The 26,197-nt window shown below is 44.7% G+C and overlaps 1 protein-coding gene across 1 annotated transcript; it reads right to left on the bottom strand.

Moving 5' to 3' along the window:
- Window positions 1-158: 158 nt before the first annotated feature.
- Window positions 159-18,775, bottom strand: AKR1E2 (aldo-keto reductase family 1 member E2). The gene is made up of 10 exons (XM_012443385.2): window positions 18,737-18,775; window positions 13,874-14,041; window positions 11,616-11,732; window positions 9,282-9,419; window positions 7,522-7,644; window positions 5,276-5,373; window positions 4,484-4,553; window positions 3,841-3,924; window positions 969-1,051; window positions 159-722 (listed from the first exon to the last, which is right to left on the bottom strand). Exons 1-10 carry the CDS (start codon window positions 18,773-18,775, stop codon window positions 680-682), a joined length of 963 nt encoding a protein of 320 aa, XP_012298808.2. The 3' UTR covers window positions 159-679.
- Window positions 18,776-26,197: the final 7,422 nt, after the last annotated feature.

The raw sequence follows: 26,197 nt of genomic DNA, 5'->3' as shown, positions 1-26,197 counted from the left end.
CTTGGGAGGCTAAGGCAGGAGTATCACTTAAGCCCAGGAGGTGGAGGTTGCAGTGAGCTGAGATCAATCCACTACATTCCAGCCTAGGTGACATAGCGAGACTCTTGTCTCAAAACAAAAAAAAAAAACACACACAAAAAAACTAACTAAAATTCAGATTTTTAAGGAGAAAAAAGCCTCTCTATTGAACTGAAACAGTGCTCCAGACTTATCCCATTTTCCTTCCCACTGGGGGAAGGGAAGGACTCTGCTTTAGAATAACCTGGGTGTCATTGGCAGGGCAGAGAAAGAAGTGAAGGTGACGCAGGCTGGCCTGGGGCACAACTGGTGGAGCTGGACAATAGGCCAGAGATGGATTACACTGTTTCCTTGGCTCTTAGATGGCTTAAATAATTTCATAAGATAAGGTTTTCTTAAAATGTGAAGGAAAATTTCATTCATGAGTTATCAGCATCTTTTTTCACAGTAGAGGCCACACAGGCTGTCTAAGAGAAACCCCATTGACTTCACTTAAAACATGCTCAGTTCTCCAGATTACTCAGAGAAGGAGGCTCTTGCACCCTCCTCTGACTGTGTGGCTCCTGTCCCAGGCACAGCTGCCATTAACAGAGGAGGGTCAACATTGTTAACGGTATCGGTGCATCTGGGCTGAGCAGAAACAAGGAAGGGGAAGTTGTCCTCAGTATTCTATGTGGAAAGGATAGTCTTTGTGATTTTTAGTTCTGAAAAACAGAAAAAGAAATCAAAAATTGAAACAGAGTGATTATTTTGTAAGAGAAACATTTTAAATGATATATACTTTTAATCTCCCCAGTGAAATTAGCTTCACTCAGTGGTCCATCTTCAAACAGAAAAGAATTATAATGAGAAGGTTTAATCTAAAATGTATATGATAAATACCTATTCAGGCACCAACCATCCAATCTGTATAGTTTTCCCTCTAGTTAAAAAGAAGGAGCCATATTTACATGGGGAACGTGGCCAGTCGGAGATTCCTGTCTAGGCTGAGGATGCTATCCATATTGTGCTGTGTTAATTCAAAATCAAACACCTGGAACCAAAATACAATGTTAATAGAAAACTTAATTCAATTCACATTTAATGGGGCACATGTTACCTACATAGCACTGTGCTAGACCAGCAGGGGACACAAAGTTGTAAAAGAAACACTTCATCAGACACTTGGAATTTCCCTGAATCACAGCCTGGATTTCCGAAATGCCTTTTGATTTGGATCATGTGACTGGTGTTGGCTTGGCCCTGGCTACATTTAGGAAACCTTGGCAAGATGGAATATATACTGCACTCATCTTAGTGGAATAAAGAACATATGAGAATAGTTAAAAGGTAAAGCACAGAATTTTTTTCCACTGACCCTGCTACCCTCAAAAAATCCAACAAAACCATTTGTTTCATACACCTGCCAACTAGGGAGCCACTTGGCCCTGAGACTATGAACTCTAACAGTACCCATATCACAGAGTGATCTGTTTTTCTTCCTTGAGAACAGTATTCTGGCCCGCCCCTCCCTCCCTTTTTATTGTTCCCACATACTGAGGAACAGGACCCATGGCCACAGCATCAGCGTCCACCCCAGCCTGGCAGAGTGGCTGTGTCCCATGGGGAGGAGGGGTGCATTGAGTGATTCCCAATGTGAGGAGCTGGAGCACCCCAGCCTCTCTCCCACAAAAGCCTCCGCCTCCTAGGGCCAGGAAAAAGTAGCCTCAGAGTGTCATCTGGAGGGAGTAGGGAGTGCTGGGGCTGGGGTAGGGGGAGGCTTGCATTTAAGGGTAACAGTGAGCAATTCTAGAAGAGACCCTACAAAGGGCAGGTGCCTTGCAGCAGCAGTTCTGCATGGCACTGGGGCGATAGGAGGTGGGCCGGGCCAGCACCCTGCACTGGGAGCCCTGTGCCTGAGCCCCTCTGTGCCTTTCTTCTCCTGGCCAGTCTTGTGGACCCGGCTCCCACCTCCTCCTGACAGCATGGGCACTTCCACGGCCCCTCCTAACCCACTGCTGCTCTCTGTCCTCAGCCATCAGATCACTTCTGCTTTGGCCCTCAGGTCTCACATCAGCCTGGTCCTATCTCACTGCCTGGGGATGGCATTTGCCCTCAGTGTGCAGCAGACCTAACAGAGGAAGGGGGCATCTCAGCTGGGCCTGAGGTCCCCATGTCACATTCACTGCCCCTAGGCCATGGGGATCCCAGGCATTGAGAGCCACAAGGGTGGAACTGGGGCCATCCCCCAAGCCTATGTCCCAGGAGCAATCCTGGCTGCCCTGCAGGGCACAGAGGGCACCTTAGGCCAGGCCCCCATGTGGAGTAGATGCCAGTCAGTCAGCAATGCTCAATTCTAACCACTGCACGAGACCTGCAGCCTCATTCCAAGAGGCCTGTCAGCAGCCATCACAGAGAACTGAGTTTACAGCTTAGCCAAATCCGTACTCTTCAGGCTTTAGGTTGGCTGGTCACCCAGAGCTGCTCTGGGCCATTCAGAGAGCAGGATGCCTGAGGAAGGAGGGGAGAAGTGCATGTGGGCAGCAGGTGAGCTGGATGAGGGCCCGGAAGGGAGAGTGCTGTGGACACCACGAGGAGCCTGCCCATCTCCAGGTCCTCCCATCATGTGTGGCCTGCCTCTCCTGCCAATGGCAGGGCTATGCCCACCTGCAGCCAGCCTGGCATGCACAGCGAGCCTGAGGGCACAGGCACTGCTACAGATGGGTCAGTCAATAAATTTGATGGAAATGCTCACTTAGCACAACCAAATCGAGCCCTGAAGATGCAGCAGTGCCTTGTGGAACTCATGAGTAGCTGAGACACCAAGCGGGAGCTGACTCCTGGGCACCAGAGCATGTTGTCTATCAAAATGCAGCTGTGCGGCTGGCCCCAAGCTCACACACACACCCATGCTGACATGACCAATGGGTGTGGGCTGCCCCCGATGCCTGTCACTGCCTGTGAGATCACCACAGGTGACATCCGGGATTGGGGGTGATTGGCAACTAAGAGCATCAGGTACTTCCTTACGCCAGGCACTATGCCACCCCTTCACTGTGTCATTACATTTCACCCTCACAGTGGTCGTATCAGAAAGGTTCTCTAATGAAGAAACAAGGCTTAGAGAGGTCAGACAGCAGTTAAATGGTGAGCGGGCCTGTGGGAATCCCAAGTCCATGACTTTGACTGGGTTATAGACTATGTCATCAGGGTTGAAGCCACACATAACTCCAAAAACAGATTTCACATGCTTCTGTGGGTCTTGGCTAAGGTGAAAGGGTTGCCCTGAAAAGGACCACTGCCTCTCTGTGTTCTGCACACACTCCACCTGTTCCAGTCTTCACTCCTGCCTCAGAAGTGCCTAAACAGGAGTTGGGACCAGAACCTTCCCACACAACTCAAAGCAGTGCCCTCAGGTTATGCAGGCATGCCTCCATGCAACAGAGGTGGGGACCTGTCCACTGACTGCCTCCCCTTTCTCCTGAGCACACACTTAGGAGACCTCCAGCCTCCTCTGTGGGCTGGCATAGCCATGTGACAGATGTACATGCCCAAGCCTGGTCCATAAAAATCTTCTCCACGAGATGCTCTTCCTGACTTCCCAATCTTGGGCTGGATGGAGAAAACACCAAGACCCTAGGGGAGAGGGGGCCCTAAGATGGAAGGACGCTGGGTCCATGGATTGCTGAGTGAAAGGTCAACCACCAACACCTGCAGTGCAGAGGGAGAGGTCCCTGCTGTATCAAGGCACTGTGATCCTGAGGCCGTATGCTACAGCAGTCATCCCTTTCCATCTAACACATCATCTGAAACCCTCTAACATAAAGGAAGGAAAACACCTACCTGGATATTCTCTTTAATCCGACTTGGGGTGATAGATTTGGGGATCACTATTACATTCCTCTGGATTTGAAATCGGATCAAAATCTGCAAGGAAACAAAAAGTCTGCTATCACTCAAAGGGAAATCCCATGTAGTCTAAGTTATTTTCTAACATTTTGAGTTTTACTGTGCAGTAAGAGTCCAAGAGTCAATGACAGCAGCAACAGTTACTGGCATTTAACCAGTTCTGTCAGTATGTTGGTAATGACAGCCATCAGCCCAAGGAGGAGGCCAAAGAATCTGCCTTAATGAGAATTCCTTAACATGCACCCAGTCCCCCACTGGACATTAGAACAAAGAAGACTAAAATAAATAGCTTTTCTGTTCCATCTCATACTAACCACGCATGCAGTAAGTGGGGCAGAGGGAAAAGGCCTGGAAACTCCTCCTCTGAGTCTAGACAGGCTCCGAGGCAAGGATACACGGCGTGAGTGACTGGGAATGCAATTGCAGATCAACTTCTGTTCAACCCTGGAAGGTTTTGATGAGTCATGGACTTATCTGGGTGAGCCAGTCTCTTCCCAGGACCTGCCAAACCCCAGGACTCCCCAAGGATGTGGAGTGGTCAGAGCACCCCCGGCTCAGAACAGCCCTCGCTGAGTACCTGAGCGGGAGACTTGTGCTCCTTGGCAATCCTCTGGATCACAGGGTCATCCATCAGGTCAACTCCCTCACTAGAGAGACACAGCACAGGGCAGTGAGCCAGGTGATCCAGCATGGATGCCCCTTTGCCCCTTTCTTTAGAAAGGAGAAATCTTTCTCCAAAATGAAGGATTTATTTTCAGATCATGACACAAGCTGACTATAGGAAATTTTAAAACACAAAAAAGTGCATCACTCCAAATTTCCAGTCTGGAGATGACCACTGCTAACACACTGGTGAACACAGCTACATGACATCACTTTTCATGTGTATTTTGTGCTTTTCCTCAAGAAGCCGGTGGCCACGTCAGTGCACGAGCCAGTGGGCTCCCAAGTTTTAACTCCCCCACGACTCTCAGGGGTCTCTGGCTTCTCAGCTTCTACTATACGCCCTAGCACAGCACCAGGAATCAATATTTGTTGATGATGATAATTTCAGAAAAATTCACCCAAAATACCACTAAAAAGTGAATATTGTGAACATGTGGAACCTTTACTACAAGTGATTTTGAAGATGATCATAGAGTCTCTGCATCCTTTGTTCAGGCATGGGTGGTCCCTGGGAACTCCGAGGATTCACTGCTTTAACAAGCGCGTATTGAGCCATCACCCTATGTCAGGCTAGTACTAGCTGGTCCCTCCACACCCTGTCAAAAGCTCCATTAAGGCCTCCCCAAATCATCCCAAGGAAATGAGAAGGTGGCATCTACTTCCCACTCGGCCTCTGACTAACATGTCACTGATGTATCCTTACCTCGAGCCACCAAGAGGACGGTAAGTAGTCACGGACACACCTCTGGATTGGCAAAAACTGATCAGATTCTTCTGATTAAGATATGGGTGGCACTCAATCTACAACAGAATCACAGCTTACATAAAATTCAGACCACTAGTGTCCTAGAAAAGCTCTACAGCAGAAGACCTCCGCTGAAGTCTTGGCTGTCACTGAGTACCACGGGGCCCATCTCCAGGCCTGAGTGTTTCTGCTGTGAGAAGCCTGGACAGAGCAGTCTCCAAGAGGCCAGCTGCTGTCATGGTTTCTGAGTCTATGGCCTCGGGGACATCTAATTCGTCTGAATGCTCCAATACCACCTGCTCTGCGGGGCCTTCCCTGAGCACTCAGGTAAAGACTGTAACACTCCTTAGCTCCCATCTCCCCACGGCACCATCTCCACAGCACCTATCACTAACTGACAGCTCACAGATTTTACGTATTTGCTTATTGTCTTTCTGTTTTCACCAGGATCTAAGCCTCATGAAGACAGAGATTTTGTTTGAATTTTTTTTCTTTATGGATGTCTTGCCAACACTAAGAACAACCTATACACATAGAAAGCAATAAAAATATATCCACTGCATGAATGAATTAAACGGAAAAACTGCATGTGAGAAATACATGCTACAGGTGACTTGAATGAATATTTTAAGAAGCTAGAGAGCAGGATCACTGTCTCTTGCACATTCTCCAAACTCGCATATGTAATTCCAGGTTATAAGGAGATTTAAAATACTTATTTAGTGTAAATTACAGAGAACTATGAATAGTGCTTTCACTCTCAGGAACATGCGAAGCTCATCAAGATCAGCCTCTCTGGAAAGCCTCCAAAAGAGAGGCCAGCTTCTGGCACCTTCTGAATTCTATGTTCCTGGGTATCCATCATCCTATCAAAAAGCAGACCCTCCACTCGTCCAACCCACCTTGTCTACTCAGACTATGCCATAACCATTCTCAGGTATTTAAATTGCTGAACAACTAAAAATACAGAAGCTACTATGCATACATGCATATATGTAAAAACTTAATGTATATAGGGTTGTATACAAGGCAAAGCTGAACTGTATTAGCTGGGTCAGAAGCCAGGTTGCTCTTCATGGTAGCGACTACAACAGGACCCAGAGGAGTTACTGAATGGCTGAGGGTTTTCTTGTTTTGTGTACTGAATACTTGAGTTTGTTCACTTGCAAAAATTCATCAAGCTATGTATGCCTTTTATGATTCACACACTTTTCTGCATCTACGCTATACAGAACTGTTTAAAAAAGCATATTTATTGAAAAAAATAGAGAGTGATGCTCTATTCTTAATAGTCCCAAACTGGAAACTGTCCAAGTGCCCACTAACACACTAACAGCAGAGTGGATAACTCAATTGTGGTCAATTCACACAACAGAATACCACAATAAATAAGAGAGCACCATCTACAATCACATGCACAGAAGCAGAGCTGTGTGAAAGAGGCGAGCACAGAGGGGTTTATGATGCATTATAATTTTATCTGTGTAAAGTTCGGAAGCGAATCCTGGCTGCTGGGAATGACAACGATGCTGTGCTCTGCAGGGCAGGAGTTGCAGGGGTGCTAGGTGTGCTCTTTACCTGGTCCTAGAGCTATGCTCAGTTTATGAGAATTTATTCAGCTCCATTTTTACATGTGCACTTCTACTCTTAAGTAAGAAGCTTAAGTACTGTATAAATGATCTGTATAGTTTGTATCACTTATACTTATACATATAAATGATACAAAGCCAGTCTAGAAAATACAATAGTTCTTTCCCCACAAGTCTTTTCTCTACATTAAAAACCTGCATCAGCTTCAGTAGCCTGTAAGCCTGGCGTGAGGGCATCTGGTCATCCATGCTTTCTTACTGCAGTTTGCAGGCTAGGAAGAGGTGGAGGGGAGACCCATGTTCCCTAACGAGGGCGAGGCACCTGCCAGGACCCTGACCACTTCTGAGCACACCTGGTGACCTGCCCGCCCCGCACGTGGAGGGCCAAGTGCCAGCTCACACCCTGCCTGCTAACAGTACCACCTACCCAGACGCACCTTCAAGAAAGCCACTTGGCTAGCTGCTGCCTTTAGTCACCATTCTGACTGCTGTCAGAGAAGACGATGCCTGTTTTGTGCTTCACCCCATCCTCCCATTTCCAGAAGAGCCCTGTGGAGGTAGCAGCTGGGAAGCCAGCCACATAAGTTAAACTCTCTGATGCTTCCACCGGTTTACCTGGTTGGTTACTGGTTTGAACCTCAACCCAGGCTTATTTAGAAGCCTCTCAAGCTGCTCATGGTTGAAGTTTGACACCCCAGTGTTCTTCACCAGTCCAGTGCTCACCAGGTCCTCCATGGCCTGTAAGAGAACAGCAACTCAGCTGAGTGTGAAGGTTCTGTCTATTGAACTGACAATCTATGTCCCTGTCCCTCAGCAGTTCGGTACGGTATTCTACAACTGGTTCCACCCAATATTTTTACAATATTTTACCTCAAGCTTCAGAAGCATTTCTGCACTCAAGGTATGATCCCAGTCCCATCTTTCCTGGCTAGGGGATGCTGGGAAAGTTGCATGGCCTCATTTGGCCCCAGTTTCCTCAGCTTCAGGATAGGGAGACCCTGCCTGTGCCACAGGGCTATTTAGGGGTTACATGGAATCGCATAAAACGTTAGCTAAGACTGGTGTCCACCACTCAACACATGTGAGCTCTTCCTGTTCTTATTCTTCCTGATGTCTGGTAAGCACGTCTGCTGTGGATTTTATTTGTTCACCTTTCTTTCCAGTCTGATCTTAAGCACACGGATGCATCATCATTCTCCTAACCCACCCTCTGTACTTACCATTTTAAGGAACTTGAGGGCAGAGTAACCTACAGCTCTGAGCTGGTCAATGACCAGCAAGCCAGGCTGCCCCTGAGCTTCAGGAAGAGCATGGCTTTGTGCCAGGGTCCGTGGTCAGCAGCAAGTCCGGAGTGACCAATGAGCCAACATGCAGCGGAGAGTTACTGCCTCAACTGCAACAATCACCGGCCCCTCACTGCTGCTACATGAACCTTAGAGTTTAACCCAAATCTTTTGGGAGATAAAACAGTGTAACAGAAAGGGTTGATGCCCACGGGCCCTGGTCCTGACATCTCAGATCCCTTAGTTAGTCTTTCTCTTCTGCTGATGGGGGTCCTAGCCTGGGACTCCTATGTGTTCAAGGGCTCCCTCTGGCCTCCTCCCTGGAGAGCTTCACCCAGCAAGCTCTGTCCTAACCTCAGCAAGCTTAAGCTTGAACTCACTTTCTTCTTGGGCCTCAACTGTGATATCCCATCCTACATGCTGGTTACCAAAACCATATGACCACAGATGTTCGGTCAGCGATGCTGGAGCCGAAGCCTAAGCCTCACATCAGCCTGTGGGTCTACTTCCAGGAGCCTCTCAAATCTACCACATCCTTAATTCCCTGCTCAAGACTTTACTGCAAGCCCTTGCAGTAAAGGGCTGTTTTTGGTCTGAAACCTGGAAACGGGCTGATACTTGGTAACCCTCCCCACACTGGTCTTACCTCCCCAGCCTAAGCTTCCATGCTGCCAACTTTATCACTCTGAAATGCTTAAGAGAGAATAAAAAGGAACCGTAAAACATTAACAGTGGTACCACCGGGTGATGGGAAAATAAATTTTTTAGTGTTAGTTTAATACAGAAGAACTCTCCTGTGTTTTCTGAAATAAATGTGTTTTTTTAATTAAAAAATTTTTGAGAAAAAAGAAAGTGAGGTCTGTAATGAGCTATCCCTCAAATAAAGTGGCAAGAGAGCTGTACCACACCAAACCAAAGGTAACAAGAAAGTCACTGAGGTGTCTGAGTTCTTCAGGTATTGATTCCTCATTTGTACTGCAAACCCCCCATCTCAGGTAGACAACCTCGATGTCTTTGAACACAAGCAGCTCACTGCATCCTTGATGGAGACCCACACCACATGAGGCTGCCTTGTGGTATGGCTCAGCTTACCTCCCACGTGTCCAGGAAGTCTGTGTCACTGGGGATGACCATGTTGGTGCAGTCCAGAGGCAAGTCGTATGCTCTAGGATGTGAGAAGCAGAAGGAAAGGAGCTTACTGGGAATCATGATCCAGGCTGTATGAGGAGACTGCAAAGAAGGAGAGTTGAGATGTATGAAAAAAAATACTCCATGTGTCAGGAGACCTGCATCCAAGCCACGGCCCTGTCAATAAGCAACCCCATCCTGGCCATGTGACCAGGCCCAGTCTTCACCTTTCTAGGAAAAGATCAAGGGCTCATGAACTGGGTGGCTGGCAAAACCTCTGCCCAGCCTGATGTTCACTGTCCATCTCTCACAAGATGGGAAAGGAAGACTCTGCATCCTCACTGATGCAAGGTCGTCCTCTTCCATCACCTCCAGAAAACAGTTTACTAATTTCAGGTAAAGAATGGGTGGGGAGTGCATTTTCTTCCTGTCTTATAGAGCCCATGCAGCCCTCTCCTAACTCCACTGGTAGGGTCTTGTCTTCTTTTCTTAGAATCCCCATCATCATGAGAGGTAAGGAAGTGAGAATACAAAGGTGCACAGGAGGTGGAGGGCAGAGAGACACCTTGAGAGGACGAGAACCTCTAGTCACCTTTCAGAGAAGCTATGGGCACGGATGTGCAATCCAGCTACCTCCCTCACGCATCCCTACATAGGGTGTTAAGGGTGAATGGCACAGGCATGTTTATTTAATGACACCTAATCATATTCCTAAGCAACAATGGAAGAATGTCACATGTTCCAGCCTAATCCACATGAAAGAGGCATTTTCTATGATGAGCTGAAGTAACTAACAGTCTCGCTTTAAAGCCATATCCCATGTTGACATTTATCCAAGGGTCCACAAAAATGCTGCCTGGGCCTCATACCGGACCCTGATCTAATCGTCCAGCATCACACCAGGCCTAGCAACTCCCACTGGCCAGAAGACATGCTGATGATGCTGTATTACCCTTTTCTGTAATTTGTTGTGTGATCTGAGACACTCTCATTTTCTCCCACCCAGAAATCCAAAGACAGGGATCTGCTAAAGGATGAGGGTAGCAAAGTGTAAGAAATGTCTGACCTGAGCATATGCTTCTGGGCTCCAATAATCTAACTTCAACCTGAAACTTTCTGTGTCTTAGTTTCATCATCTGTCCAAGAGGGATATTAGCAGTGTCAACTCTGTAGAACGGTCGTGAGAATTAAAGGAGTTACTATGTGTAAAGCACCTAAAACAGTGCTGGATACATAATTAAAACAATGCTGGCTGGCAATGAGTACAGTATAGCTACAGCCATTGTTTTAATTATGACTTTCTGCACGCGACGAATTTCAAAGACATAGATATGATTCTGAATCACCCCTCTGGTTTTGCCCTCTAGGTATCTTCCACTCTTGGTCACTGTGACTAATGGATAGCTTCCCATATCATTTATGGAAACCAGATACAAAGCCTTAGTTAAGTAAAGCTGTGCTAGGAATGAAGTGGTTTTTTTTATTTCACTCTAAACCAGTAACCAACAGTGTGGCACACATAAAGGGACCCTCTCACAGGTAGCCATGTGGAATACCCCTGAGCAGCAGCCACCCACTCCAGTGTAGGGAGAACATCCCTGCAAGGGCTTCTGTATCTCACAGGTGTTACCTATGTGATCAGGCCCTTGCCCAGGCAGGCTGTCATCATGGCCCAGGGCAAACGTGCAGGGACATCCTGGCCAGGACCTGTGTGAGAAGCAGGTTGCCTGGAGTAGGGAAGCTGCATGCCCAGACCGGGGTAGCTGAGTGACAAAGCCATGGCTCAGATGCATGTTCCAGACACACCGTGAAGCAATTAAGAGAATAAAACCAAGTGGAAAAGTCAACTACCACCATAACCCACTGGACCCTGCTACAGGTGAATAAGCACATATTGCCCATATTGCAAAACAGCATTCACTGCCCAGAGAGGACAGAACGTGCAAGCAGAGACCTAGGACTTCACTGGAAACTCTGTCTGAGAAGCAGTATTTCTTCATCTGATCTCTGCTTTCACCTAAAGACCGAAGAGAAAAAACCTGTTGCTCTGTTGGCCTGGAGGAAAAGTGACTGACTTGAAAGACAGAACTGTGGGGGCTGGGGCCTCAGAGATCTTCCAAGCCAAGCCTCTCATTAACTAAGACCCCCAGATATCAAGAGGCCTGACCAAAGGCTGCAGCTAGCATGTGGCAGATGCAGCCCTGGAACCCTGGCCCTGAATCCCCACTGCAAGACGGGGTATGACCACAGGTAGGAAAGTCCTGCAAACCTGGGAACAAACCACCTACTAAACAGTACCTTGAAACCCATGGGCCAATGCATGAGGTAGAGGTCCAAATATTTGAGCTTCAAGGCCTTTAGACTCCTGCAGCATGCTATTCTCACCAAGGGCTTCGTGTACCAGGTGCACCACAGCTACAAAGGAGAGGGGACCAGCGTCACACACGCCCACCCAGAACCAGCACAGCACCCATTCTGTAGCCCCATGAAGCTACGGTCTTGGACCAAAAATAGCCAAGATGAGATGACCACAAATACAACATGGCAGGTTCTGACAGAAGGACAGGGTCATTATCCTCAGAAGAGTTCCAGGACACCTGCAGGGAGAGGCTCCAAAGCTGGGCTTCTTCAGCCTGACTCCTCTTCAAGGGAAGCTCAGGACACCGAGAGATATTTGATGGTTATTTGGATCCACTGGGACCAAAAAAAAAAAAAAAAAAAGAAAGAAAGAAAGAAAGAAAATGAAATTCTTTAAGGCAGAAAATACATGACAAAAAATAAGAAAAATCTCTACCTTGTTTTTCTCACTTACACATACTCCATATTAAGGGTTCTCTGTTCGTAAGGCACTGTAACAGTGCAGGTTAACCCAGGTGAGTTAGCTCACACTGCCTTATTTCTTTTAGCTATTTTCCCCCACATTCCCATTTAGTAGAAAAACTTGTGTTTTTCCCCTCCTATTTCCTTCATCATACTTTTTTGACTGTGATATAAGCTAACCTGAAGGCTCCATCACAGCAAGGGAAAAACAAAAATGATAAGTTAAATGAAAGTAAAAGAAAGGGGAGTAAAATAAATGAAAACAAACGAGCACAGTATATTAACAAAAATAAAAAAATAAACACCAGAAGTAAATGCACTCCATTGTTAATCACAGTTGTCTCTATGTGGTGTGTATATGTATGATTTATTTATTTGATTATATTTCTATGACTTTTTGAAATGTCCAAAATAATGAACATATTTCCACTGCTGACTACGATCCACACAGAAGCAACTTGCTCCAAATTGCAGGGCAAGCCTTAGAAATCTCCAGTTACTCACATCCCTACCTGGACTAGTCTCCCCGGTTGGGCAAGCACACACCAAGGCTTCTCTCTTACCACTCTCTGCTCTGGCACAGATAAGAATGGTAACTGATGAACATTTATTTCCATGAAGTAAAACAGAAGGCAATTCAACTATAGAAATAACATTGAGCCTTGAGGTATGAAATTTTAACTGGGAAGTTACTCAGGAAGTTCTCAAATCCAGAGTCTCATTTTACAAACAATGAAGCTGTGAGCCTGAGCCATCCAATCCCTAATACCCACAGCTCCTGACATGGCACAGCTGAACTTCCATGGCCTACCCCATCCACCACTCAGTCTCACTTCTCGTTACTCCTGCAGCCTGACATCCTGTAGTCCTGGAAGACCAAGTGATTTGGTTTGGCTGTGTCCCTAGACAAATCTCATCTTGAATTGTAGCTTCCATAATCCCTATGTGTCGTGGGAGGGACCCAGTGGGAGGTAACTGAATCATGGGAGCAGGTTTTTCTGGTGCTGTTCTGGTGACAGTGAACAAGTCTCATGAGACCTGATGGTTTTATAAAGGGCAGTTCGCCTACCCATGCTCTCTTGTGTGCCAGCATGTAAGATGTGCCTTTGTTCCTCCTTCGCCTTCTGCCATGATTGAGGCCTCCCCAGTCACGTGAAGCTGAGTCCATTAAACCTCTTTATTTTTACCCAGTTTTAGGTAAGTCCCTATAGCAGCATGAAAATGGGCTAATACACCAAGCTCCTTGCAAACCCCTGCACCTGTCATGCTGCTTCATGTCTTATGCCTGTGCTCAAGCTACTTCTTCCATCTGTAATGCCATCTGCACCGCACCCAGAGTTTCTCATTCAACCGATGAGGGCTAGAATTTGGAATCTGCATTTAACAATCACCCCAGTAATTCTGAGTGTAGGAATTGCTGTGTAGACAGAGTTTGTAAAGGCTACGACTTTGTCCTACTCACCACTGTAGCCAAAGTGCTCCTCACTCAATCAATTTGAAGAATATATTGTTAATTGGGGCTTATTGGTGCACTCCCACCTGAATGACCAAGTAAATAATATGAAACAAACCTGTACACAATGTAATTCAGCAAGCTCATGAAGCTGTGAATATTCTTGTTTATTCTGATTTGAGTGTGAAACAGAGTCATCAACTCCCATAAGGAAAGTAGAAAGCCCTTCAGAGATGTAGCATTACTCAAGCTCTGCTGGCTTTGCTGCACAGAGCAGCCCTACCTTACTGGCAATAAACAGATCCTCCCGTCTCACGACACCTTCCCGGATCTTGTGACGGATCCCTGCTCCAACCTCATGCTCGTTGTGATAAAAGTAAGCACAGTCAAAGTGCCGGTAGCCTGCGTCAATGGTCACCTTCACTGCCTCAGTCACTTTCCCCGGAGCGGCCTGCAAAACCAACAAAACAAAGTGTGTTCCCACAGTCAGAAGAATACAACACAATTCTCCCCTTTCACCCAAGCAGGAGGAGAAAATAATACATAAAAAATTAAGTCACTGATTTGGTACTAATATAATCAGTCTAAAAACAGATAATGTCAGAGTTACAAAGGAATTTATAAATAAGTTCCAACTCCTTTACATATTTTGGGAAAAAAATTATAGGTTATTTTTAGTGTCTTCAGAAAACTGAGCTAGATGGTGTGTTTCCTGAATGATCAAAGCAATAAAAAAGTGTAGAATGAATAATAATAACTGAGATGCAAAGAGGTTTAAGACTCATCCTATACCCTCAGAGACCATAGCGTCCAGTAATAAAGGGGAAGAGGTGTAGACTCAAACGAAGCTATCATCACAAAAAGCATATAACAAAACCCAAATGAATGTATGATGCTATAAGCAATAAGGCAATTCAGAAAAGAGAACAGTCACTCTAAATGCAGCTCAGGCAAGGGAAGGGACTAGAACTAGGAAAGACTATGGGGCTGGGCAGGCTTTGCAATCTCATTAAACTCAAGACTGACAAGAGCTTTATAGTTCACAAAACACTTTCTCACTGGAGGTTCACAGTAACCCTAGGAGTTAGAGCAGCATCATTATCTTCATTTTATAGGCAACAGATTCAGAGTGGCTGAAAGCAAATGGACCAAGTATCCATCTTAAGTTAGAAAAAGAACCCAAGAAATTGGATGGAAAGATTAAAAATATGATTAAGAATAACATCAATGAAATAGAAAACAAAGATGTAACAGAGAAGATTAACAAAGCCAGAAGTTGGTTTTCTGAAAAACTTCAGTAAAATAAACAGACTTCTGGCTGATCAACAGACTAGGCTGATGAAGAAACGGATTTTTTTTTTTTTTTAAACTGACATGAATGAAAAGTAAAGCACACAGATAAAATGGACTTAAAAGAAAATATTATTAATAACTATATGTCAATAATTTGGAAAAATGAGATAAAATGGAAAAATTCCTAGAAAAATTTAACTCAAGAATAAAGCTTAAAAAGTTACATAATTATTAAAGAAATGAAGCAATTAGAAAAAAAAAAACCACTAGAGTTTCATAAAATTTTCAAGAAAAAAAAAATCCCAGTTTAACACAAACTTTCAAACAGTAGAAAAAGATGGACTTGTCTCAACTCATTCTACAAAACCAGCACAACCCTGAAATCAAAATCAGACAAAAATATTAAAAGTTAACACATTCATCTTATTCATAAATACAGTTGCAAAAATCTTAACTAAAATGAAAGCAAATTGGATGCAACAATATTTATGAAAAGATAATATGCCACACCCATGTTGAGTTTATCTCAGATATCTAAGGATGATTTGATATTAGAAAATCCAAAATTTATCAATATTAACAGATTAAAATACAAAAACAAAAGTCATCTCAATCAATATTTGTTAAGATTCAACACAAGTTTAGATTCAAAATCTAAACTCCTGGTAAGTTAGGGAAAAAAGAATTAATTAACCTTATAAAGAGTATCAATATTAAAAAAAAACATTCAGGTAAACACCTTCCTACATCATCCTACATCCTTTAAAATCAGGTACAAAACAAGAATAGCCACTGTGTTGGAGGTGCTTTCCAGAAGCACTTAAATAAAAAGAAGCAATGTGAAGCTTAAAGATTGAAAAAAAGGGAAGTAAACTGCCATTATTTGCTGATGATATGATCATTTGTGTAGAAAATCCAAAGGAATGTATAGGCAAATTAACAGAAATAATAGTACAGTTTAGTAAAGTGGCTGGAAGTGTAATGAATATAGCAGGTGAAACAAGGAGAAAATGTAATTTCAGAAAAATATAATTTCCAGTAGTATCACAGACTATCAAGAACCTAAGAATAATTCCAACAAAAGACATATATATTCTCTTCAGGAAAAACTATATAACTATATGAAAAGATGTTACAAATGAACCATATTTATGATAATTTATTAACAGAGAAGATTACCATGCTCGTGGAAAAGTTAGATTTAATATTACAAAGATGTCAATTATCTCCAAGCTGGTCTACAGATTTAATGTAGTTCCAATCAAAACACCAATAAAGTTTCTCATGGAATTCATAAGCTAATTCTAAAACTTACAGTGGAGGGTGAGGGGCCAAAATAAAAAGTCAGGACCTGGGTACATGCATCTGTCAAAACTTAACAAATTGTATACTGTAAATATACAAGAGCAGAGAGATGTGACTTGCCCTACTGGGCATGGGGGTTTACCAAGAAACTGTAGTAATTAACACAGTGCCAAACAGGCACACAGATGGATCAAGCGGCCACTAATAAAGCAGAGCCCGGCTGGGCGCGGTGGCTCACGCCTGTAATCCTAGCACTTTGGGAGGATGAGGTGGGCAGATCACGAGGTCAAGAGATCGAGACCATCCTGGCCAACATGGTGAAACCCCGTCTCTAATAAAAATAAAGAAATTAGCCTGGCGTGGTGGCACGCACCTGTGGTCCCAGCTACTCGGGAGGCTGAGGCAGAAGAATCACTTGAACCCAGGAGGTGGAGGTAACAGTGAGCCGAGATTGCGCCACTGCACTCCAGCCTGGTGACACAGCCTAAGACTCCATCTCAAAAAAAAAAAAAAAAAAAAAATGCAGAGCCCAAGCTGAGGCCTCCAGACATCTCACGACTTCTCTTGCTCTCTTGTACTTCAGCCATCCTCTTGAGAACACTGCCTAACTAGCTGCATGAAGACGGGAGGTGTGTGGAGCCAAGTGGAGTAGCTCCTACCATCCCAACTGAGACAAGCCAATCCCCAGACAAGTGAGGGAGCCAGTCAAGATCCACAGAGCTGCTCTGCTGACCTCCCGTGCAGGAGGAATACACTTGCTGCTGTATACCACTGAGCTCTGGTGTTTGGCCATTGATGCAGCATTTCTAGGGCAACAGACAACTGATGATAGGTCTGTGATGTTCATTCACTATTAAAAACAGCCAAGTAAAAATAAGCCTTTGCATAGAACCAGTGATGAGCGATTATGATTAATCCAATTTGATGCAGTCCAAAAAAAAAAAAAAACACACAATATTTTGACCTCTTAAGCATAATTTTTCCTTATCCTGTGTGCACGAGTCTGGACTCCTGCACCAAATTGTTGCAGAAGAAAGGGAAGCAAGAGACTCAACAGTTTAATCTATCGAGTGCTTACTGAATGAATGGCTGCCAGATGCAAGTCCTTTACTAGATGCTGAGAACCAATATGAACAAAGGGACACTCTGACCTCTAAAAGCTGATAAGCAGGTAGGAGAAATAATTTAAATATTTGATGAGCAGGACTTGAACATTCCATTTCTGACTCCTTCAGTAACTAACTTTCTATGTGACTTCTTATAGCTTTTAACAACTAAGTTCACCATTTTTTTTTTTTTTAGATCAAATTTTAAACACTTTTAGTCAGTGTTGTGTCTCAAATCACTGGCAGGAATTGTAAAGTTCAAAGTAGAGAAAAGTCATAGAGTAGAATGGTGGTTATCAGAGCCTGCGGGTTGGGAGGAGGGTGAGGAAGGAGGGAACCGGAAGTTGCGGATCAAAGGATACAAAGTTTCAGACACACAGGAGACATAGCTTTTGAGATTTACTGCACACTAGGATGCTTAGAGTCAACAACAATTTATTACAAACCTATATTTCAAAACAAGACAATACATTCCAAACACCTCACCACAAACAACAACTGAAAGAGGTGCTGGATGTTAATTAGCTTGATTTAACCACCCTGCATTGTATACACATCTCAAAACATCGCAGTGCACCCCATTAATGCACAGAACGATGATATGTCCTTTTTCTCAGGCATCCGGGCGGTCTGCTTCTAAACAGGGAAGAACATGAGGTCCCAAAGTTTCCTTTAAAGCCTAGTCAGCAATTCCAATTTTCCTTTTAAACTTTTTGTTTGGGTTTTGTTGCTGTTGTTTTTGAGCAGGGTCTGGCTCTGTCCCCCAGGCTGGAATGCAGTGGCGCCATCAAAGCTCACTGCAGCCTTGACTTCCTGGGCTCCAGCGATCCTCCCACCTCAGCCTCCCGAGTAGCTGGGACCACAGGCGCGCACCCCCCACGCCCAGCTGATTTTTTCATTTTTTGTATAAACAGGGTTTTGCCAGGTTGATCTGGCTGGTCTTGAACCCCTGAGCCCAGGCGGCACTACGGCCTCGGCCTCCCAACGTGCTGGGATTACAAGCCCACACCGCGCGCCCGGCCGCAACTTTTCTCATTGCTGGAGAGCAGGCTTCGAGGTCCCTGCTCAGGCCGAGTCCAGCGCCGCCGCCTCCGCTCAGCCTCCCTGCTCCATTTCTGAGTAACTACGAGGGCTCGGCCTCCCCACCGGGCGGCCCCACCCAACGCCACCGCTACAGCCTCAGTGTCAGACGTGCCGCTGCCGAGGTCCCCGCGACTCGCAGAGGCCGGCTCTACGTGCAACGCCGACTCCATTTTAGGAAAGGCTGGGCCAGGCTGCGTCTGGGCGGCGGGCGGGCACCTCAGCAGCGCCTACCCGGGCGCCGGCCAGGCCGAGGGGAGGCCGCCGCACTTTTCCCCAGCCCCGGCCTGGGCCCCATCGGGCGCCCCCAAGCCCCGGGCTCCCCTAGGTCAGGCGCGACTCCCCGCCCGCGACCGCGTCACCTTCCAGGTGCCCAGGCCAACAGTTGGGATATCTTCCATGACCGTCGCCTCCGCCGCCAGGCGCGCGACTCCCGACGGACACCGCGCGAGTTACCACAGCGCTGGCGACGAAGGGCGGCTGCGATTGGCTGAAAGTGCCTTGTGACGGCTGACACTCTGACAATGACTGGAGGCATGAACGCCAGGCTTCCTCACTGGCTGCTGGCTTCGCGTGGCGGGCACTCTGATTGGCTGGTTTTATCGAAGACAGGCATCCTGATTGGCTGAAGCCACAGAGCCAGCGGGAGTCCCAAATGGCTGGAAGCACTCACTCTGGGCATTCTGATTGGCTGCGAGGGTGCGGACGACGGACTTTCCAATTGGCTTGCGGAGCCACGCAGCGGTGCGGAAGGTTTTCCAGTTGACGGGCAGGGCCGCTCAGGTCCCTGTAGGCCGGACCTCCTGGGTGTCTTCTCCCTCCCACAGGGTGCGCACGCAACTGAGGTAGGGCAGAAGTGTTAGTCTGGTGGGCAGGGGTTCCTCGCCTTTCCTGGGGGTCTCCATGGTGGGGCCGTCCTAGGACGAGCTCTAGGGTCAGGGTGCAGAGTCCTGCGTTCCCTGGAGCACAGGGCGTGGGAGTGGGCCCCGCTTTCTTGCACCTAGGATGGCCTTTCTGGGGTGCCCCGAGGCCCCCAGCTCGAGAGAAGCTTGCGTGGCTTTGGTTCCCCTTCAGGGACCTACTGTGCCCTTGGAAAAGGCCTTCCACACTTTGGGGTCCTTCCCGGCTCAGAGCAGCTGGGGCTTGCAGGACTGCGGGGGTCCTGGGTGGTGCGGGGAGGCCGAGCCCTGCATGAGGAGGGGAGCGTCCTTGCTGCAGCCTCAGGCCCTCATTTGGAAGCGGATGGGGTGGACGGGACACCTACGCTTATGAGTGGCCTGGGCGCTCATGGGGACAGTGGAGGGAAAGAGGGGTTAAGGGAGCCTTCCGACACCCCTCTTATCGCCCCTGGAGCTTGCATCTCCCCTTCATTGCCCCCCTCAGCCCTGGGAGTCCCACTGCCTTGAGGACACCCACACCCAGGTGAGGGCTTGTTTCTGGGTTCCCTGCCTGGGTCTGCAGTGCCAGCGCTGGCCGTCAGGGGACACAGTGCCCATTCTGCTCAGTGGGGCCGCTGTAGCCAGAGAGACTCCCAGGGTCACTCTCCCTGTCCCCTTGCCTCTCACCCGACTTGCATCTCCTGTTAGTAGCATCCATCTCCACAATGTGAGCTGCTCACAGGTGGGAAGGGGGCTTTTCGATACTCTCATTTTTCATTCAGAAACTGTGCCTGGAGCATTCACCTGCGCAGGGGCAGGTTAGGCCGCGGTGCAGTGCTAGAAATGACCTGCATGGGCCCTGCCCTCAGGAGCTCAGCGTCTGGAGGAATGGATGGGCAGAGCATAAAAACAAATGCAGGTGGAGGGAAAGAGCAGGTGCCATCTAGTAAAACAAAGCAGGTGCTTGCAGTGAGAGGCGGGAGGGACAGAGTGAGGGAGTCCCCAACACCTCAGTGAAGTGGCATTTATGCTGCAAACAGAAAGGCAAGACAGAGGGAACCAGCCTGCACAAGTCTGGGAAGAGTGTACCTGGGGGATGCTCAACTGCACTGCAATCGTGTGTGATTCTATTTCATTGTTTTAATAGAAATTCCAAAGTCTATGACGTTGAGCATCTTTTACTCTGCTTGTTTGCCATCTGTGTATCTTTGATGAGGTGTGTTTTCAGGTCTTTTGCCCATTTTTTATTTGGGTTGTTCATTTTCTTATTGTTGGGTTTTAAGAGTTATTTGTGTATTTTAGATAAGAGTCCTTTCTTAGATGTGTCTCTGTAAATATTTTCTCCCAATCTGTAGCTTGTCTTCTCATTCCCTTGACATTGTCTTTAGTAGAAGAAAAGTTTTTCATTTTAATGAAGTCAGCTTATCAATTATTTCTTTCATTGCTCATAGCTTTTATGTTGCATTTTAAAAGTCATCTCGAAGGCATAAGAATGATATAATAGACTTTGGGGGCTCAAGGGGAAGGGTGGGAGAGGAGTGAGAGATAAAAGACTACACATTGGATACAGTGTACTCTACTCAGGTGATGGGTGCACCAGAATTTCAGAAATCACCACTAAAGAACTTTTCTATGCAACCAAACACCGCCTGTTGCTCTGAAACTATTGAAATAAAAATACAAATTACAAAATTAGAGACTAGACAGAAAAAAATAAAAGTAAAATTCAAAAATAAGAATATCCTGGAACACAGTAATCAGTATAAAAAAATAAAAAAAAATCATCGCTAAACCCAGGATAATCTATATTTTCTCTTATTTTCTAGACATTTTATAGTGTTGTGTTTTACATTTAGGCCTGTGATCCACTTTGAGTTAATTTTAATGAAGAGTGTGAGATCTGTGTCTGGATTTACTTTTTTGCATGTGGATGTCCAACATCATTTGTTAAAAAGACTGCGTGTTCTCCAGTGTATTGCCTTTGCTCCTTTGTCAAATATCAGTTAACTATATTTGTGGTGGTCTCTTTCTGTGCTCTTTTGTTCCATTGATCCATTTGCCTGTTTGATAAATACCACACTGTCTTGATTATTGTAGCTTTCTTGTAAGTCTTGAGGTCAGGTAGTGTGAGTCCTCTACCTTTGTTCTTTCATTATGGAGTTGTCTATTCTGGGTTTTTTGCCTCTTCATATAAACAATAGATTCAGGTTGCCCACAAAATATCCACAAAATAATTTAGTAAAATTTTGATGGGTTTACATTGAATGTTTCAATTAATTTGGGGAGCACTGGTGTCTTGACTATATTGAGTCTTTTTATTCATGAACATGGAATATCACTCCATTTATTTAATTTTCTTTTACATCTTTCATCAGAGTTTTGTCATTTTTCTATCCAGGACTCATACATATTTTGTTAGATTCATACATAAGTATTTCACTGTGGGGAGTGCTAAGGTAAATGGTACTGTGCTTCTAATTTCAAATGCTGCTGTTGTTTCTGCACTTCTTCTCCCTGTCTTCATCCCTGAACAACATATGAGTGCAAAGAAATCAGACTTGTTGCTCTGTTGTCTGGAAAGGGTTTAGCCCTGAGTTTGTTTTGGTTAGGATGTCCAGTATAGTGTTGAGAAGGAATGGTGAGAGGGGACATTTTTTGCCTTTTTCCTGACAACAGGAGTGCTTTTTAACAGTACAGTTTCCCTGTATGTGCCCTATTGGATTAGAAAGTTGTGGTGGGTGTTTGAGACCTTCAGTCTGGAAGATTTCTAATGGCCTCATTGACAGATGCATTTGTATGTTATGGTGTAACTTCACACTCAAATTACTTTTGTCGTTATGGCGTTCTGCTATAGCTGCTGAGATGCTGAGGCTTAAGAAATTCTTCTTCATGAACACTTATTACTCCCTTCTCAGCCAGTGTCTTTTTACCCTTGTCACTGTTTTCAGTGGACACTGGGATTTGCTGATTGTAATCATCGTCTTGGTGATCTGCTTCATGTGTGATACACTAGATCCATTAGTGTCTCCTGCACATCCCATGGCTGAGGGTGTGAAGAGTAATATGTAAAAGAGCTTCCCATGGAAATAGCTAAAAGGTTTGTGTGTTTGGGAGAGGAAACTAGGAAAGTTCACAAGTAATTATATACTAGAATAAAAAAGTAGCATGAGATAAATATAAATGATATTCAGTGGGACTCTAAAAGGAAGAAATTGTATCAAGTTGTGAGGAATATATGATCATTGAAATCAGCCTTCAAGATTAGAAGGACTAATGAATAGAAATGGGGAGAAATAATTCTTTGGTGGTTGATTAGTTTTATTTAAAGATTCTCAACATAGAACACATTATCGAGGAAAAATCATGAGGACAAAGTGCAGCATGAATACACTTTTTAAAAGTGCATTTTGGTAGTTACATGGATGGCCTGTTCTCAGGATCAGGGAAGTTAACACTGAGAGTGAGTGAGTAATTTAGGTTTAGATAATAGGCATTTCTTTATCCATTTGCTTTCTTGAATATCATACACTCAATGATAGTGTATAGGGAATAGTCTCTCTGGGGCATCCTTTGCACAGTGGCTCATTCTAAGTCAGTGCATGCATTGAGCGAATAACACACATGTTCTGCAGCCTGTGTGCATGTCTCTCGATGTTTGACACAGCCTCACACAAGCTTCATCATCACCTCAGCAAACTCAGGGCTAAACCCTTTCCAGACAACAGAGCAACAAGTCTGATTTCTTTGCACACATATGATGTTCAGGGATGAAGACAGGGAGAAGAAGTGCAGAAACAACAGCAGACCTTTTGTTTCTTTGCAGCTGGGCAGATAAGCACACTCGGGAGAAAAAGTAGGGTCCGCTGTGGTTGAGAGAGTAGAAACCAGACAACAGAAATGCCAGCCGCCCATGAAGGATCACAGAAACAGCAAACAAAAGCTAAGCCCTGTTATGCTGGTGGCAGATCTGCTAAGCCTGTTCTGATTGACTCAAATTTTTTCACATCTCATACCAAAGCACTCAGCCTTTCAGTTCTCGCTTCGAGTCATTTGTTTTAATAACAACATTAACCCAGGGAACAGCACTAAGCGATTCTGTTTGGGTTGAAGCCAATAGAAGCCTAAGGACGAAATGTATCACTTCCTGTGGGATCTTTACAAACACTGCTCCTGGCACTAAAGGTTTACTTGACTTTTCTTCCCCACAGCAAAGGGACCTATCTTCTGCCAAGGTTTCAGTGGAGATGACCAGTCGGAGTCATCTAAGCCAAAATAGACCTCATTTTGTCCCCCAAGAGCAGCTTTGCTTGTGTGAATGATGCAGTTGTTGTCTTGCCAAGTCAACAACTTTAGAAGTCAATAGACTACTTAGAGGCCAGGGATTATAAATATGTGAAAAGGAGAAAGATTCCACAAAGAGGATGTGAGATTTATGACCTTTGAGAAATAGCATTTGGCTGAGCCAGTGATGACAAGATCAAGCAGGGAAGCATGGGCCTCTGCACAAAACCACTGTGCTAGATCTTTGTGGACAAGAAATTCCATCTGTTTGGTCATTCATCAGGGCTCTAAGTATAGTGTTTTGTCTAATAAGAAGCTAAAAGGCCAAATGCAGCCCAAAGGAAATACCATGGCCACTCAGACAGCAACACCAATTTACAGAATCTGGACAAAATTCAGCTGCTATAATGGAAGGAGGCTTAAGAAGGAATTCATTGAAGTCTATATCTTAAGTTCTGTTAAAAGTGACACAAAAATAACAGCTTGTCATGTGAGCAACCAAAAAAAAGCATCATGTTTTTTAGTCATAAATGGATTATGACAGAAAGAAAAATCACTGTGGTGTACTGTTAGAAGACCCTCAAAATATTTCCAGAGTGCAGAGAAAAAAAAAATCAGAAGGAAATTCTGCTTGTAAATGCTCATTAGACATTCCCAAGGGGGAAAATTTCTTCTTCAAATCTCACATAAACTTGCCCCACATACACAGAAAGCAACCAGTAAGTTGCTAAAGTAAAGGATAAAAAGCCACAAATAATAGTCCACAAGTTTCTGAGGACAAGATTATATCATAAGCTCTTTCTCACTGAAGTTGCCCAAAGCCAACTATCCTGTCTTCTATCACAGCTTAACTGTTGTTAGACTTTCACTGGAAGTGTCTACCTTATCTTTGTCTCATGTTGAAAATACTGTCCAAGTAACCACAAGAACCATAAATATGGATCACCCTCTCCATGTGGCTTTACTAATGGGGAGCTTCTGCTTGTAACTGAAATGGTTACAGGTGTTGCCGTCACATTACCAATGCATTGATTTAACATAGTATTATTACGTCATTTCTCTCCAATGCCTCAACCTTGTGGAAAATGGCAACCTTGAATGGGGTGGAAGACACTCATCTACCCGTCAAGTGAATTCTTTGTAGATTTATGTTACCAGTGATTGACTACGACCAACCTCCACATGTTATCCATTTCCAGTACAATTTTAGTTAAATAGAAGCCTTAAGGAGAATAATCCCTGCTTTCTCAAATATTGCTACAATGGGATCCCATTTCTAATTCAAATTCAATCTTGAAGTAGATTCTTTTTAAGCTGAATCAGTTAGAATTAACATGGATTGAAAGAAAAAAGGATATTAAACAACTTTTTAAAATAATTGTAACTATTAAAATGACAACAACTGAAATTTATTGAGAATACTATATTTCAGGTATTGTGCTAGGACTTTTACATGGCTTATCTCATTTAACAATTATTTGGTGGAATCTAACAACTTTAAATTGCTCATAGTATTGGTAAGTTAAATTTGTTTTTATTTTCCTGCACTGAATTATATATAAAATGCCTTTATTGTTTTTGTAATTTTAAAAAATGTACCCAGATCTTCATTGCAGGTATTCTTCAGGTGTGGAAAACTCCCCATCTCCTCTCTACTTCTTTTTACTACTGCTGTGCTTTTGATTTTTTTTCAGTTGGAAAAGTAGCCCATATTTCAGAACTATAAGATAATTTCCTGTAGCTTTTTAAAATTCTATTTTTTTCTGTTCAGAATAATATGAAAGCATTCATTTATGGATGAAATCTGATATCAGATAATAATATTATTGATATTATATGTCAGCTTTTATAGCTCATCGTCAAATTTGCAACAGTTCAATCTCAGGTTTCTAGAATATATTTGTCCTTTCTTTAAATGATTTGCATATTTTTATAAAGTCTTACTTTGAACTACCCAGTTATGCCTTCTTGTTTTAGGGTACTTCAAATGTCTTGGGCAAGAATTTGGGAGAATAATATAAATGGTAAAGATGTAAACAAATGAACAATGTACTACATTCTTTATAATGAAAGAATTGAATCTCTAGATGACAAGAAGGTGGTATACATATTAGTAAATTTTAAAGCCCAGTCGTGTACACACGAGAATATGGAAGAAAAGTCTCGCACATATTGAGGGGACACACGTTGGACGGCAACTTGTCAACCTCGGACTGTGTGGGGATGTACCTTTTGAAGCAGCAGTTTCTCTGCATGGTAGCACTGTGTGACACAGAGAAAAAAATAGAAATAAATGACATGTCTGTAGCAAGGTTGCTTCTAGAGGTATTAATTTATACATCTCTCCTCTCCCTGCTTCTCCTTCTTCCCTCTTCCTTCATTTCCTGCTGGAGTTCAGCTTTATAGCTCCTTGTCTGAAAGATCTGGGCAGGGAAGGAGGCAGAAGCTTCCAGAAGACAAAGGCTCTTCAGGCCAAGTGCCCTGGATGCAGGGTAAAGAGAGGGAGCTTTGGAAAGAAGGATCTGAGGGTAGAGCTGGCAACGCCTCTCCCGCATCCAAGGGTGGGTGAGTGACTGCTCCCTGGCCGATGGCTGCTGCTTCATCCCCTAGTGTGTGGTACATCAGAGGGAGGACTCACAGCCTGAAGGAGGATGTCCTGTTCCT

The sequence above is a fragment of the Aotus nancymaae genome, unplaced genomic scaffold, assembly GCF_030222135.1.
Source record: "Aotus nancymaae isolate 86718 unplaced genomic scaffold, 86718_ANA_hifiasm-v0.15.2.pri h1tg000083l, whole genome shotgun sequence".
Classification (NCBI taxonomy): Eukaryota; Metazoa; Chordata; class Mammalia; order Primates; family Aotidae; genus Aotus; species Aotus nancymaae.
This window is presented reverse-complemented; position numbering and strand designations above follow the sequence as displayed.

What these genes read in the sequence shown, in the direction of transcription:
- AKR1E2 (XM_012443385.2), bottom strand. Translation starts at nt 18,775, where the DNA reads ATGGAAGATATCCCAACTGTTGGCCTGGGCACCTGGAAG. An exon ending in TTGGCCTGGGCACCTGGAAG is followed by an intron (nt 14,042 to 18,736) that starts GTGACGCGGTCG and finishes TTGGTTTTGCAG; the next exon opens with GCCGCTCCGGGGAAAGTGAC. An exon ending in GGATTAAAGAGAATATCCAG is followed by an intron (nt 1,052 to 3,840) that starts GTAGGTGTTTTC and finishes TTTTGGTTCCAG; the next exon opens with GTGTTTGATTTTGAATTAAC.